This window comes from Pogona vitticeps, chromosome 4 (genome assembly GCF_051106095.1).
Source record: "Pogona vitticeps strain Pit_001003342236 chromosome 4, PviZW2.1, whole genome shotgun sequence".
In the NCBI taxonomy this organism is placed as follows: Eukaryota; Metazoa; Chordata; class Lepidosauria; order Squamata; family Agamidae; genus Pogona; species Pogona vitticeps.
Window position 1 is genome coordinate 70,045,419 of NC_135786.1, and position 16,734 is coordinate 70,062,152.

A 16,734-nucleotide genomic window follows, 5' to 3' on the forward strand; every position below is an offset into this window, starting at 1 on the left:
ACTTAATCACTGGAATCCGATAGAGCTGACTTACAGATTCTTTCCGGAGCAACTGACGAGAACAGTCCGCAGAGAAAGAATGGATGCTAGCATTTATCACGGCTGGGCGATACACTACTAAGCCGAAACAAACAGCAATGAAGAAAAGAGTTAATGCTTATTCCAACTCACCGTTTGTCTCATGTGAGAAAGCTGGTTGTGTCCGACTTTGTTTAAATCACTTAAAACCGCAATGCGAGCAAGGTGAAGGAGTACAAGGCTTCTGGCCTTTAAGAAAATAGTCGAACTGACTTTCGTTGAGCCATGAAAGGATGCTTTTATGGCAGAATATATTGGGTGCAAATCCAAACTATTTGCGGCGCAATCTGTAACTTCGAAAGGGAATGGAGAGGTGAAATTACTCTCAATTTGCAATCCTGTGCAAACTGAACTGGGAATAATTCCCACTGTATTCAGTGAAGACAGTGGGACTGGTTTATTTTGTTCTTTTTTCTTAAATCAGAAAGATCATAAACGTCTTTCTTAGCTGCCGCCGTATGTTTTTAGAAATGTGATGGAGGAGGAGAGCATTCCCGATACCACAGAGTGCCAAAAGGACCAACAAGTGGGTCCTAGATCAGGTTCAAGCCTGAACAATCTCTGAAGGCAAAAATGTCGAAACGGAAGCTGTTCTACTCTGGATACATCATGAGAAGGCAGGATTCTCTGGAAAAGACAATCCAGTATTGCTTGGAAAGGTGGAACGCAGCAGGAAAAGAGGAAGACCAAATATGAGAGGGATTGGCTCTCTTAAGGAAAATCAGGCCTGGGTTTGCAAGAGCTGAGCACAGGAGTTGAGGGCAGGACATTTTGGAGAGTGGTCATTCATAGGTTGGAGGTGATATGACCGAACATCACCACCACCACCACAACAAATCAATATACTGCATTGTGATTGCTGATAAGGAAAGATGCCATGAAAGTTCTGGCCTTCTGAGCTGCAAGGCTTTCTGGGAAATGTAGTTTAAAAGACGCGGGAGAGGAGGCTGGGCATCTCGGTCTCGGAAATTATTAAGCAGGAACCGACCACTGTTTCGGGCGAGTATTACCGCTTCCAAGGTAAGCCCCCCACTCCTCTACCCTCTTAGTGTTAGCAGTCTGCCAGATAAATGCATTAGTGGCTCTCCTTTTTTTCCTAGCCTCCAGACAATAATTGGCAAAAGGGTCTGCCCTGCTGGGGAAGAGAGCAGAAATCGGGGGTTTTTAGGATCCCTTTGGATTTCTCTTCGTGACAAAGGGGGCAGGCTGCGACCACAAAGAGTCCGAGAGAAGAACGTGCCAACCTGCCCACTGCCTGCCCCCCAGGGAGATCCTCTGTTTCTTTTTAAGGGCATTTCGGCCTTGTGAGTTTATTCAAAAGGACTAGTTGCAAAGTTATGATACGACGTACAGTATTCAAGTTAATGTGCGCTATGCTTTGTTAGTCATATCTGTAAGATTAATATTGGTTACAGATGATTTACTGAAGATAGCTGCACCACCTTTCACTGTCTCTGTCCATTTTCCATTTATACAGAATTATGCCCAATTGTCAGTGACTTCTGCCTGCATCATGGATAAGTTTATCATACGGAAACCCAGATCTGAAAGTCAAGTCAAGAAAAAGGTTTCTGGAGAAAAAAGTTATAAACAAGCCACTATAGAGTCTCTAAAGGTAAGATTTTTATATGATAAATTAGAATAGTTTCTTCAAAAGACCCAGACAATATTTTACAGTTTTCCTTTTAGCTCAGGTATCTTGCTTATAACTGAAATAGATTTCTGGAGGTATAAATAGCAAAGTAGGAACTATTTTCAGAGGCATGTAAAGAAGAATCTACTGTATTAGGGTAACTAGGGCTCAGGAATTAAAATGACAAAAGAAGGGCATTTTTAATGTTGTAACAAAATTCTTAAAAGTGTCACACAGTCAACGATTAAATCAGAATTCTGTCTGATACAGGATACAGTTTCCAAATCATAAAACATCGGAGAGGTTGCTCTTGAATATGTATTTCCAGATACTACACTTCCTTTTAGGAAAAGCCATGCATCATTGATAGAAAAACATTAAATATCCAGTGGAGAACAAATGTTTATAATTGATGTTTGAAGAACCATTACACTGGTGCTTGAATATGGAACATTCCAAATGGTTTTGGCAAAAAAAGAAAGAAAAAAACAAAGCTGTTATTAGTGAAGCTTGAAAGCTAAGGTTGAATACTTTGGAAAGAAAATAAACACACCGTTAATGCGACTTCTCATGCTATGGGAACCTCTACTGCCAATACCTGTCTTTGTTTCCTGGCTGCCTTCACTAAAACAGTCTTTAATCCCTGTAATTGTCAGACTGACCCAGCCAAATTCAGTGTACTAAATAGTATGGTAATATCTAATTAGACATGGGGTGAAGATCATGGCACCATACCAAGCGGAGACCAACAGCAGATTGAGTTTTTACTAAACAAATTGAAAAGCAATAATACAGATATAAGAGTAGGTGATATCTTTACAGACCACACACAAAAAATCATCATACAATCTACTAGGTTTCATGGATCAGGACCACTTTGTCAGGCAGCTACTGCCTTGGAAGAACTTAAAAATCCAAAAGTGATTGGCAAGATGGGTTTTGCTAGGCAACAATGTAACAATTACTGTGATGACACATCTTTTAAAATAAGCAGATTTTGTAAACAATTTTAGCAGTAACTTAAAATTGTTTATAAAAGGAGGTTGGTTTTTTAAAATGTATACTCACAGTAAAATAAACAAGCAGACATTTGAATCAGTTTAAACAGTAAGATCAGTGAGAATTTGAAAACAGCATGAGGAAATGTGTCCATTAAAGCTTAATCTAGACTACTTTATTGTTGGATCTGGATTTAAACATTTCTTCTTTTGTAGACCTTTGGTCAGGTTGGTTAAATAAATTCAGCATTGGTAATGCTATTTTCCCCCTGTTGCTTTCAGTCCAGCCTCTTTTGAAGTCTTAATGTATCTTGTGCATCTTGGCCACTCCATATTTCTAGCTCTTTTACTTTTAGATCCTCTAACAGTTGCCTTTCCAGTTTGCCAGGTTCACTTACGGACATTGTTTCATTTTGCCCTTTTTGCCAATCAAGAAGGCAATGGATTTTGTAAAGTTTCCAGTTCCCATAATGTTGGATCCAGCTCTCCATCTTTCCTATCTATTTATTTTTCTCCTCAATTCCTAGAGTCCCTGAAATGTTCCCTTGAAAGTCAAGAGAGCCTGTTACAGTGGACCCTCGACTTATGGAATTAATCCGTATTGGAACAGTGGCTGCAGGTCGAAAAGTCTGTAGGTTGAGGCTCCATTGACCTACAATGCATTGAAAACCGATTAATCTGTAACTGGCCATTTTTGTTCCATTTTGGTTTTCTTTCCGGTCTGTAGGTCGATTCTCTGGCTGCAAGTTGAACCTAAATTTTGCAGCCAGAGAAGTCTGTAACTCGAAAAGTCTGTAAGTTGAGCCGTCTGTAAGTCGCAGGTCCACTGTAACTGGGATGGGCTATGGCATGGAGGGCTCAATGGGGAAAGTGAGTTTTTTTAAAGAGTGGCACAATTTAATTCCTTCACAGGTTTTGGGGTGGGACTGAAGAGGGTGCTAGGATGAAAAAGAACAGGTTGTTAGACTAAAAATTAGTAGACGAGCCAGTTGGATGACAACACAAATGGGGAAGTAATATAGCTTCTTTTAAAATAATAGTAATTTGCCATGGAGTCCATTCTGACTTATGGCAATCTTTTCCAGAGTTTTCCAGGTAGAGAATACTCAGAAGTGGCTTACTATCCCCTTCTGGAGCCACCCTGGCACTGTGCAGCTTGCCCAAGGCACACAGGCTGGCTCATCTCACAGGAGGGAATCAAACGCCCAACCTCTGGCTCTGTAGCGAGATACCGAAACCACTGAGATATCCAGCCAGCTTGATAACAGTAAGATCAGTATTGATGGAGTTGCCTTATTAGGGCCGTATATGTGGAGAAGCCTACCAAGCTAGCATATAAAAGCATTTAAAATATAATATGATAAAATGTCGCTTATGCTGGCCTGACTCAGAACTTCCATACCGATTGATTTACTTGGCATCCTGAGAAATAAAGAATGCAAATTTTGTAATGGAATTTTGGCTCTGATTTTGAGGGGAGGGGACTGATAACCTCTAATAAAAGTAGTGAGGAGAAGTAATGAAAAATGAACTGGGGGGGGGGGTCACCTGGCAAGACTATGAAGTATTCTGAAGTCTTTATGAGAAATACCTGCTCAGAGCACTCACTTCAGAATAGTTAAGTGAATTGAAGATGGCAGGCTAATGAGTTTATTTTGTTTTCTAGATTTTGCTTGCTTGCCTTACATCAGAGGCTTGTTGTGAAACAAGTATTCATCTGTTTGGATTATGAAGTTTTCTGTAGCTGATTGCCTGTCATCATCAATAATTTATAGGTCAATAACAACTGCATTAGCTAACACAAAAGCACAATAAATTTATTTGCAATATGTATGTATGTCTCTCTCTGTCTCCTAATGATGCTTCTCCTTCTTAGAGAGTCGTGGTTGTTGAAGATATAAAAAGATGGAAATCTATGCTAGAGCTTTCAGTTCAGTCTAAGGAGAATCTAATTGAGGCCTTAATGGAATTACAGAAGAAAGTTCCATCTAAGGAAGTTTTACTTGCAACAAAAATAGGTAACCCTCTTTTTAATTTTCCATTGGAATCAATATTTAATAGTTGGTGGAGGTATATTGAAGCATTTCTGATATATTCCTTTCTAAAAGTGTTTTGAGAACTCTTTTTTTAAATATTTCCAGAGCGTTAGGTGGAGTCTTGCACCCTGGTCCGTAAATAGCTATCAGAATAACAGAATGTTAGCATTTGTTAGGTCATGGCTTCCTCTTGTGAGACGCTGCTGCCTCTCACCACTTCTTCCCCCTATTGGTCACTTGCAAGAGGCATGAGAGCAAAATAAAGCATCCCCATGGTCTGCAAAGGTTCTATTGAGTGCTAAGAATGGATGTGTATCTCATTTTATGCCAAGGTCATACAGTGAATAAGATGCGTAAGCATCCAGACCAGGATGTAGCTGCTCTTGCCAAGGATGTCTATACCAAATGGCGAACTTTCATCAAAGAACATTCAAACAGGCCCTCAATAGAAGTGAGGAGTGATCCCAAAACAGAGGGACTTCGCCAAAATGCCCAGAAGCTAATTTCTGAAGCTTTAGAGGCAGAGGTAAGCTGTTATTGTTATTTTGTGAAAAAATATTTTAAATTCTGAATTTCACCTTTTACTAATTTAGGGTTGATGTAAAGGAGAACTCCAGATGTAGAATAGGCTATTTGTTTAAAACTACTACCGTGGCCCTAGAGGAATTGCAAACAGCAGTGCTTGGATATTCCAAATAAGTACAAAGTGTACTTTTTTTATAGCCTTATGTTTACCTGTGTACATTTAGCTTGTTTATAGGAAGAAAGTACAGGCATTCTTGTTTCAATTACATGTTTGTTGTCAGCTGGTTTTGTGATTTCCTTATCTTGACATTCCAAAGACCTTCAGTTTCCCTTTCCCCAAATAATACTTCCCAAATGTCACAGTCATCCAAGTTTCAGCTTTTCTTGCAGCCAATAACTGCCTAACTAAATATTTCTTCCTCATACATATTAGGAATTCAAAAATAAAAATAGTTGATAATTATTATCAATCTGCTTTTTTTTAGTTTGCATTATGTGCATATGCTAGCAAAGTCAAATCCTTTAAATATGGTAGTAAATGCTGTAGGCTTGATTATTTTTATGGTATTATTTATCTCATTTTGTGGAGGAAGAGAGGGTTTTTAAGTTGCAGTTCCGCTCCATGGATTGCATGTACTCTTGTGCATTTTGTTTCATAGGCAGAGAGGAAAAGAGAAACTAGAGAGGAGGGAAATAGTAGAGATATTAGAAAAAAGATGAGAGGACTCCAAGTGTCTGTGTTAGATAGATAAAGGGACTCAATGTCTGTGTTTGTGGGATTGGAGGGGGGGAAGAATACTAACATACAGTTAACCCATTTTGGGGTTTCTGTGTGGGATTGTACCAGATTTGAAATTTCTTCTCTTTTTTGTGTTGTTCCAATGCAAACCAAAGAAATGAACATTTGAGTACCAAAACATTTGCAACTGCAACAATTTTCTGAGAGAAGGGCTGCATTTTCTGACAGAATTGCAAGGGTGCCAATACTTTTGGCCATGATGTGGGGGTTCGACTTTTGGCTCCATGTTTGGTTCAAAGAAATCAGTAGATTTTGTTGCTTCAAAACAGGTGAAAGATTTATTGGTGCATTTAACAATAAACAGGTTCTGAAACGTGATTGTGAGTCTTTTCTCCTTCTGCCGACGGGTCCAGAAGGGGTTTCCAATCTTCAAACAGGAATGGGTTCCCATAACTGTTGTTCCACGGTCCCGGTAGTTCAGTGGGGACCCAGTCTCTTATGGTCTACCCCGTCGGGCCTTCCAACAAGGGCATAGTCTCATTGTTCAGGTCATCATCCAACAGGATCCGTCTCTTGGGGTCTCGGCTCTCCCAGGATCCTCCCTGTAACTCGTTCTCTTCATCTCCATTAATCTCCATTCTAATCTTTCTTTCCTTTCTCTCTCAACTCTTTCTCTTCTCTCAGTCTCCTTCTCCACTCTTTCACCTCGGCTTCTCCCCAGTAAGAGGGTCTGGGTGGGATCTCTGTTCTCCTTCTATAATCTGCCTCCTCCTTAGGCACTCTTAACCTCTCCCATAATCCCGTCCCAATCGGGTGGCAACTGTCCTTCCTTTCTCTCTACCTCCCCCATTCCTGCTTCAAACTCTACCTTCTTTTTCTTCCCTTTTCTCGCCTTTTCTCCCTGAACCTCCCCCGTCATCACTTTCTGCATCTCTTCCATCAGTTCCTCTGTTTCTGTTTCTTGCTGAGGTCTCACTGTAGGCTCTGGTGCGGGTTTGGGGTCCGCTTCCTTAGTTTTGCTGCTGAGGAGGGATGGCTCTCCGGTGAGTGGGGTATCCCTCTCGCCTTCTGTCTCACACATGCCTGTAGGAGTATAATCACATGTCTGATCAAACTGGAAAGGGTCTCATTGCAGGGAGCAATCTCCCTTAAAGTGGCCCTTCTGTCAGGGAATCACTTCAGCCGTGCCCTAAGAAGTAGTAGCTCTACACCTGAACCAAAAAGGTCCAGCCTGGGCATAGATCAGGATTAGGGTGGAGTCCCAACTCCCTGTACATTGTTCAATTGCCGGGAAATAGATTGCACTGGACTGTTCCACAAATGGTCCAGAATTGCACCATGTATATGAATACTTGGAAAAACTTACTCTGAAGCTGCACCTTTGGCTCTGTAAGAGACGAGCATTTCTGGATCTGGATGGTTGGTGAAAAGTATAGCTTGCTTAGAATTTTCAGTATAATCCTGTTCCTTAAACTCCATACAAATACATTTTTTGTTTGTAGTGAGGCAGTAACACAAATGCTTCTGTTGAAGCAACTGCAGTCACAACAGTGTATTTATTGAAAATATGTGTGCATTCACATATATTATAGTGAGTTCATAGAATTCCATAGGTAGCATACAAGGATCATTAAAAAACAATACAAAATATAATAAAATGAGCCAAAGTAACAAAAGTATGAGAGAACAAAAAAAATAAAATAAACACAACCAGTAACATCATTCATTAGAATTCAGGCATTGGCAAATATGTCTTTGCTGATACTGAGAAATCTATCAGATTTGGCTCCCACAGAGCTGTCTGAAACGGTCTCAGTAAGCTGGCCAGCAACTGTGTTTTGAACTCACTAAAGTTTCAGAGATACATTTATCTGCAACAATTTGCAGTAGTTTAATTTGAATGTGACTTCAACATGGATAATAATAATTAGCCCATGCTTTCAAATTTGAAAACAATGGCTTGGATTTGCAAAGATTACATGGGTAGCAAATCATTTGGGACCACCCAGTTTGCATGGTTAGCATGTATATCTGATGTGTGTATTTATCATTCTTAGACCTCCTTGGAAGAAAGGAAAGCATCAAAATGTATAGTTAGTATTTTATGTACTAAATCTTCACTAAAGCCCTTTGGATGTTCTGTATTTCAGGCAAACTTTATATCCACAATTAAGTCTTTGTAAATCAAAGTTTATTGTGAGAACCTGCAGAGAGGGTCAATAGTGTACAAAGTGGTGGTAAATACCAGATCCCTGTGGTATCCTTAAGTAATGAACACAACAAGAATTCTCTCTAAGCTTTAACGATTAGTTTGTGTTCTATATTAAACTCCTTAATAATTATCCTTTTAATGTATTCATTAATTATTTCTAAACTGCATGTAGAGCATTTAAGAATAAAGCAAAACTAGAAGTGTTTACAGTCCTTGTGAAATCTGATTAGAAAATTATGAACAATTACTTTTAAGGCTTATTGCAGTTTCTGAAGCTCTGCTGCCCATCTCCAGTTACTAGATAGGCCACTGAGTTTGTTCTGTCATCTCTGGCATGCTGCCTTTCACACAGATTTTTAGATCCTATATATGTACTCCAATGTATATTTGCAAGGTATATTCCTCTTTCAGCAAAAGACTGGGCATCCAAATTGAAGGGAACTTTACTGTCACCTGTAGTTGAACGTCTGCACTGGGGTAGACAACATACCATTTGTGGGGCACATGTGGCCCTTAACAGCATTCCATAGCCTCACTGTATATTACTGGTCCTGCTGTCAGTGTTTGAAATCATGCTGCTGAAAATTTGCAGTCATGGCCACCAAAGTAACATTGCAAATCCATCCCCAATTTCAACATTTCCTGTCCTAGATGCCGCCTTGTCCACCTTGCTTTCTTCCTGTCTTTCTCCAAATGCACCATACAAAGCTGCCACAATTGCTTCCAAAATGTGATAGTGAAAACTGTGTCAGCCACTGAATTTTGGCTGCATCAGTAGTGGTGACAAATGTGGCACAACTACAGAGGCCATGATTTCTGGAGAGACCAAAGTTTCTCCCCAAGACTGGTAAGTTTTGCATCTCAGATCTACTTACTACTTTTATCCAATTTTTTTCTATTCATTATTCCTGCTGTCACCTTGCTTTACTCTTGCCAAATATATCCATTTATTAAAAGCTGCCTATGGTATGTGAACAAACATAATTTTTTCATCTGCAAATGCACTTATATTCACAGCAAGACAATGAAAACAATAGCAACCCAGCAACCCCATTGTGACAGTGTAGGCAGGCAGGAGAAATAATGGTGATTCCTAGCAGCAGCACCCCACTGTCTTCGTACTACCTGCTGCTGGTGGTGACTGCATATACCTGCCGAATTGTAAAATGGAGCACCTTTTAGAACTTTATTTGCTAACCAGTTACAGTTATTGCTGTTTAATCCTGACACTATGGCTTTACAATGTTATTTTATTGTTTTTATTTGTGTGTAACCCCTCGTGAGAGTTTTTATTTGGTCTAGGTAGAAGTTCACTAAAATAAAGATAACCAGCCTCTTGTTGCCCTATATGAATGGAAAAAAAGGTGTGTATGCACAGAGGATAGCGAGCACTTTATCTCCCATGGGGTCATGAAGTAGGGATTGTGCATAGCTTGTCCATCTCCATATTTTAGAAATACATGGGTGTCTGAGGGAAGTCTTGAAAATGGTTAAAATCCCCTGCTAACCTTTTAAAAAAGAATAAAGCTTTATGAATATAGAAGCATGTGTACCAAAGTCACTAGAATAAGGAATACTGGCCACAATCCTATTGGGTTTTATTCTGGAATAGACCAGCAAATTGCAGCAAACTAACAAGATGCTCGTCACATTCTTGGTCATGTGCCAGTCATGACCACAGGGACATAAGTTCCACTTTTAAAATTATTTACAATTTTATTGTAAATAAAATCCACAAACTACTCTGTGGAGTGAAGTCCCTGTAGGATTATGGCTACTACTTCTGTTTTAGGATGCTGCTTTTGTAAAAGACTCAATGAGTTAATTATTTTTTGAGATAGGATGCACAATGAAGTGTGGATTGTGCAAACCATTTATGATACTTCCAGAAATAAAGCCAATAAAAGTCAGTATATACACTTAACAACATACTCTATTGTTGCTTTGTTGGGAATGATAGCATTAGTTAAATCCCTGCCTCCCTTTACATTGCTGTTGGACTTAAGAAAGTGTATCTATCTTGGTTATGTTTATACCTGCATCAGTTTCAGGTGGTGAGTCCACTTAGTAATAGTTCAGAGTATAAAAGTTTTCCACTGTTCAACTTGTTCAACTTACACCAGCTCCATCATGTTTTAGAATACATTATTGTGGTCTCTGACCAAGCACAGGACCTTCCTCTTAGAAATGGAATCCACAAGTTGGTTCCATATTATTTGACCCTTTCCCACAACAGACAGCATTGCTAAAGTGCTTCCAGGCATTAATTATTTTCCTGAATGCCCATTTATACATGAAGTGAGTCACATGCAAATTAACTGAGGAGAGAGTCAAGCAAATAAATAAACCCCAACTTGGAATGCTGTACTGTTAGTTACTGTACCTAAAAATGATGCTGTAGAATGGACACGGGTGCTTCATATTCATATTCAAGGGATAGGAATACGAAGTATGGCACCACAAATGCCAAGTTTGTCTATTCCCTACCCCCAGAACCCACCTAGTCCACTCACCAAGCTCTGCACAGCGCATGTTCGTCAGCATTGTTGCACCAATTGCAGAAGTAGTCTGGCAGGCGCTTCCCCGCTTCTCCAATGAGGAGGAAGGAAGATGAGTCTCCCTGCTTAGCTGCTGAGTGGCCAGCTGTGGGGAGAGGCAGGGAAGCACTGGCTGGCTACTCCCATGATTAGCGCAGCAACAGTGCTGACAGATGCATGCACTGAATAGAGCCCAGTGAGTGGACTGGGCTGGTTCTGGCAGAAGGGAATGGACCACCATGGCACATGTGGTGCTGCACTTTGGGCTTGTATCCCCTGGATATGAATGTGAAGCACCTATGTCTGCTGTAGAGCTGAAAAAGGTACAAAACTGGGCAGCCAGAATGTTCAAGGAGGGGGTATTCATATATGAATAGAAGTATCCTGCTACAGGTGAAGATAACGAGGGTCCGGCCCCCTGGGGCCAGACCAACCACTCATGATTTCACCAATGCTGCCGGATCCACGGAGCCTTCCTATCACTCCGTGCTCGCAATGGATTAGCCACTCTGCGACCTGGCAGAGAGGCTTGTCATCCTGCCTTTTGCCAGGACTGGCTAATCTATCGCAAGCAATGGAGCGATAGGAAGGCTCCACTGAGCTTGTGCCAGCGGCAGAATCATGAGTGGACCATCCAGCCCCAGGGGGGCGGACCCTCGTTATCTCCACCTGTGGGGGGGTACTTGTATACGAATACCCCCATCTCTAGTAGCAAGCTTTGGACAATGCGTGCACAATTCTGTAAAGGTAGTATAATTGGTAATCCTAAGGCGGATGGTTAGAATAATTGTTTTTAGTGGAATAGTAAGGCATAAGGTACAAGCAAGTGTAGGAAATGGCTGTAACTATAGTGGAAGTGAAATAAGCATGAGGATGGTAAACAGTTGAGCATTTTGAATTCTCATCAGGTATAAAATTTCTCAGCGCTAATGGCCAAAAAAGAAATAAACCCTTTTCTTGGTAGGCAGTAGTTGCTTTTCATTTATTTCTATATAATTTATTTAGATGTCTCAGCTGTGCCAAATTACATAGCTTGGCACATGTCGAAGCTATAACTTCATAATTAACATTTAGCAAATCCCTTTCTGTTTTCTTAATTACACCTCCTTACACTTGCTCATAAAGTCTACATTTCCCTTTACAGCCCTGCCAGTCAATCTTGCCAAGTATTTAGAGCATCTAGGACTTGTTTTGGAGTTGAGTTTGAAATGCTATCAAAAGTGCCTTGTATCAGTGAATGTTATTGGAGGCAGGACTACTTCGTTCATAATTGCACTTGAACCTGATACCCCAGGTTGGCTGCAGATTAGTTTCCTGTTGGGCTGGCAAAAGTGGCTGACCACAGTGCCTTGTTCTTTAATTGCTGGAGTGAAATTAAATTGCTCTTCCTGTTTTACTTGTGATGTGAAGTGGATTTCCTTGAATTTGAGCTGATTAAGAAACCAGCCTCCAATTTCAAACAGTTAGTCTCCTTATTAACCGTAAGGATCTCATTTCTTTCTTTCTGTTTTCAGATTGGTCACCCGCTGGCGGAAAATATTGAGCGAGAAGCTTTTCATCTCTCTTCCCGTCTCATTAACGCACCCTACCGCAGGACTGTGCGGGCCCTTGTATTCGCTTTAAAGCACAAGCCTGAAATTCGTACACAAGTACAAAGTGGTACACTGTCACTTAGAACATTTGTGCAAAGCCATAAAAAGTGACACAGAGATTTGGAGTGCATATGCTGTTTCCACCATTGTATTATACGACAAAAGATGAAACCTTTTCTGTTTCTTAACTTGTCATTGTAGTAACTGCATATTGGTTGGGTCATATTGGAAGAATGCAAATATTTTAGAAAGTTCATTCGAAGTCAAGTCTTCATTTATTGCAAATAGTGGTCCACACTTTGGTCAGCAAACAGGAATGGAGAAAGGAATTCTCCCTCACTTTGTAATAGCTTTGAAAGAGATTTGGGCTAAGCAAGCAGATTCTACTGTTGTTTTATAGGGTATAGCAGAAGCCTACAGATGTTCACTAGCGTACTTATGTTTGAAGCAGGTTATCTGAAGCATTAAAAAACTGTGTGGACCAAATTAATTTGTAAACTGCAGGCTAATCTTGTCTGCCATTCCCTGGGTTGCAAAGTCACTTCTCTTGTATAATTTCCTTAGTATTATCTGCTTGGCCTTCCTATCAGCCTAGCCAAATAATTTCATTCTCCAGTGTCTATCAACAGAACTATTGAATTTACATTAAGCGTTTGGATTTTAAACAAACTGACTAATTTCTCTCCCTCAGACGGATAGAAGCAAGGATTATAATGAGATTTTGAAGTATAATTTTCTATAGGGAAATAACCCTTTAAAAACACTTTTCTTATATCATTAGCAAATAATGGCCAAAATCCTGTTGTACAGCTATGCCTGTGCAACCCGTTGCACAAGAAGTTGTGAAATTCACACCGAGGTGGGAGCCATATCCAGCAAGCAGAAAATTACTTGCATACCACATAGTGGAGATCTCTGATGGAATTTTGCTTGCTGTCTTAGCAAAGCTCTTTCTTCTATGGTCTTCTGATGTGACAGGTACTGTGGGAAAATTTTGGCTCCTCCTGATTGGCTTTCAACAAACTCCAGTAGTTTGGTAGCCTAGGGAAGTGGTTCCCATCCTTGGATCCAATTAGACTAAAACAGCTAGAAGACTTCACCACTAGCTGTGCTGGCCAGGATTTTTGGGAATTGTAATCTAAGAATATCTGGGGACCCAAGGTTTGGAACCAATAACCTAAGGAGAATGATGAGCTGTCTTAATTTCTCTGTTCCCAAACACATTAATCCATAGAGTACCTTGCTTACCTAAAGTCATTCTTGGCTCAGCAGAAAGAAGGCTCCTCAGCAATTCATCCAATCATCTGTCTGCTAAAGAATGACTGTTTCTAGTTTACAGTGAGCCTAGCAGCTCTGGAGTGGCATCAGATCTTTCATTCTGTTAGGTCTTAGCCTTGGACATAAGATACATAATTTGAGAAAATAAAGAGAAGGTGAAAACAGTATACTGAAGACCTACACAGAAGAGCTAAAAGTATGCCAGGCGCCTTTGAAAAAGAATCCTATGATGAAAAACCTGTATTTCTAGAAAATGAAGTGAAAGCTGCTCTGAAAGCACTATGAAGAAATAAATCAAAAGGGGTAGATGGAATAGCAATAGAACTATTTCAAGCCACAGAAAATGAATCTGTCAAAATCCTAACAAGAATATGCTAACAAATATGGAAAACAAAACAATGCTCACAGACTGGCAACAATCAATATACATTCTAATCCTCAAGAAAGGAGATGCCAGGGAATGCAATAACGATAGGATCATTGCTTAAATTTCCCATGCAAGCAAAGTGATGCTCAGTGTGTTGCAACAAAGGTTTTTACCTTATATGGAGTGAGAAATGCCTGATGTTCATGCTGGATTACAAAAAGGAAGACGCTCTTGAGAAGAGATTTTGGAAATTTCTCATTCATAGGGTTGCCATAAGCCAGAGGAGACTTGACAGCATGCGAAAATAATAACAATACAGAAATAGTTAGTGTCCTTTGGTACATTCTGCTGGATTCATTACCAAAACAGATTTCCAATGTTTTGAACAAGTCATTTGATGTAAATGGAAGCTATATGGTAAGTGAGCTCTCTAGTCCTCTCTTACTTAACTGCAAAATAAAGGCATTTCCACCATGATACTAGAATCATATTTTTTGTGTGTTTTCCCCAATAATAATGTCAATATATTCATTGGCATGCCATTTGGTTTCAAAATTCCCCTTCTATTTTTAATCCCAGAGAAAGCCTGATGGTCCCTAGTACCCTGTTTTCCTGAAAATAGGACCTAACCTGAAAATACGAGTCCTAATATGATTTTTCAGGATGTTCATAATATAAGCCCTACCCCAAAAATAAGCCCTAGTTTAGTGAAACCCCTCCCTCCACCATTGTGGAGCATTGTGAAGCAACCAGAAGATGACATGACTGTATTTGACTAAATGTAGACTGTTGTATATGAAAAAATAAAACACCCCCTGAAAATAAGCCCTACTGCATTTTTGGAGCAAAAATTAATATAAGACCCTGTCTTATTTTGGGGGAAACATGTTATAAGTGCTTGTGCACCTGTTGAAACTAAGCAGGGCAAGCTTCATAGATCATATATGGATGTTGTTCTGAGGTTTTGTCAGTTGTTGCATGGTGCACGGTTGTCGATCTGCTTGTCGGGTTTCACCCTAAACCCCACGCACCCCGTGAGGTTAACAGACCGTGGCGAGGTAGCACCTTACTGGCTGGGGGCTGCCCAGCTTAAGGCGGGTGGTATCTACCTAGTGAGGTGCAATGACCTCTCCCACCGTCAGAAGTAGCCCCTGGCGTCCTGCTCTACACCAATTGAGCAGAGACTTATAACCGGTAACTGCTACTTCCCGTGTTGTTTCGACGCTGTATGCGAAGCTGGAGTGTCCTCTCCAGAGCACGAAGCCTGGGTAAAATAGTATGGAGGATAGGCTGTTACCCAAGCAGCAAATCCCCCCTCTCCACATCGCTGAAATGGTCCAGTGGAAAGGCAAGAGCCAATACAACTGGTTCCAGCAACGTCGCAGGAGTTGGCAGAATGAAAGAAAATGCCTCCGGGACTCCAGCTCCGGATTTTGCCTCGAGGTTATCTCCTGAAGCCCTTTCCATAAGTGGATATAGCCACAAGGCAGTGGAGGTTTAAATTTGGAGTTTTCCTTCTCCTAGATGGGCTGCCTTCCAGGGCTGACGAGTCCCACCTACCCGGATGCCTACAATCTGAGGTTTTGTCAGTATACAACAGTAAGCAGGGAACAGAACTAAAATAACATTTGGGTGCATTTGTAGGCATCCTTCAGTCTCGAGAGACTATGGTATCATGCTCTGTATGGAGGTCTTGGAACAGTGTCTTGTGTGGCTAAGAAGGCCAATTCGAGAGTGACAATCCCTTCCACACTGGAGACAAATCCAATCTGCCCCCTGTCCAGCTCCCTGGTTTTGCTTGTTTCGGGACTGCCTCTTTGCCTCAGCCTGCTGGACAAGGGTCTCTTCAAATTGGGAGAGGCCGTGATGTACTGCCTGCCTCCAGGCTGAACGATCAGATGTCAGTTTCCCATTTGTTGAGGTCTATTCCTAAGGCCTTCAGATCCCGCTTGCAGATATCCTTGTATCGCAGCTGTGGTCTCCCTCTGGGGCGATTTCCCTGCACTAATTCTCCATATAGGAGATCCTTTGGGATCCGACCATCAGCCATTCTCACAACGTGCCCAAGCCAGCGTAGACGTTGCTGTTTCAGTAATGTATGCATGCTGAAAATTCCAGCTCGTTCTAGGACTACTCTATTTGGAACTCTGTCCTGCCAGGTGATACCAAAAATCCGTCGTAGGCAACACATATGGAAGGTGTTCAGCTTCCTCTCCTGCCGGGCACAAAGGGTCCAGGACTCACTGCAGTACAGGAGTGTGCTCAGGACACAGGCTCTATAGACCTGGATCTTGGTATGTGTTGTCAGTTTCTTATTGAGCCATACTCTCTTTGTGAATCTAGAGAACATGGTGGCTGCTTTCCCAATGCGTTTATCCAGCTCGACATCTAGAGAGAGGGTGTCAGAGATGGTTGAGCCAAGGTACACAAAGTCATGAACAACCTCCAATTCTTGTGTGGAGATGGTAATAGAGGGAGGTGAGTCCACACCCTGGCCCATGACTTGTGTTTTCTTCAGGCTGATTGTTAGTCCAAAGTCTTGGCAGGCCTTGCTGAAACGATTCATGAGTTTTTGGAGGTCTTCAGCAGAGTGGGCAACAATGGCTGCATCGTCTGCAAAGAGGAAGTCCCGCATGCATTTCAGTTGGACTTTGGTCTTCGCTCTCAATCTAGAGAGATTAAAGAGCTTTCCATCTGATCTAGTCCGGAGATAGACACCTTCTGTTGCAGTTCCAAAGG

At 41.1% G+C, this 16,734-nt stretch overlaps 1 protein-coding gene across 2 annotated transcripts; it reads left to right on the plus strand.

The window, feature by feature from the left end:
• The first annotated feature begins 18 nt into the window (after positions 1-18).
• Positions 19-14,472, plus strand: TCEANC2 (transcription elongation factor A N-terminal and central domain containing 2). Of its 2 annotated transcripts, none has more exons than XM_072997647.2 (5): positions 19-1,098; positions 1,556-1,693; positions 4,586-4,727; positions 5,078-5,271; positions 12,273-14,472. In XM_072997647.2, exons 2-5 carry the CDS (start codon positions 1,592-1,594, stop codon positions 12,459-12,461), a joined length of 627 nt encoding a protein of 208 aa, XP_072853748.2. In that variant the 5' UTR covers positions 19-1,098; positions 1,556-1,591; the 3' UTR covers positions 12,462-14,472. The 2 variants fall into 2 exon arrangements, with proteins under 2 accessions (XP_072853748.2, XP_020655311.3); XM_020799652.3 differs by lacking the exon at positions 19-1,098 and adding an exon at positions 1,165-1,382.
• Positions 14,473-16,734: the final 2,262 nt, after the last annotated feature.

Coding starts and splice junctions, on each gene's coding strand:
- TCEANC2 (XM_072997647.2), top strand. CDS start 1,592: ATGGATAAGTTTATCATACGGAAACCCAGATCTGAAAGTCAAGTCAAG. Junction 1,694..4,585: donor CCACTATAGAGTCTCTAAAG/GTAAGATTTTTA, acceptor TCTCCTTCTTAG/AGAGTCGTGGTTGTTGAAGA. Junction 5,272..12,272: donor CTGAAGCTTTAGAGGCAGAG/GTAAGCTGTTAT, acceptor TTCTGTTTTCAG/ATTGGTCACCCGCTGGCGGA.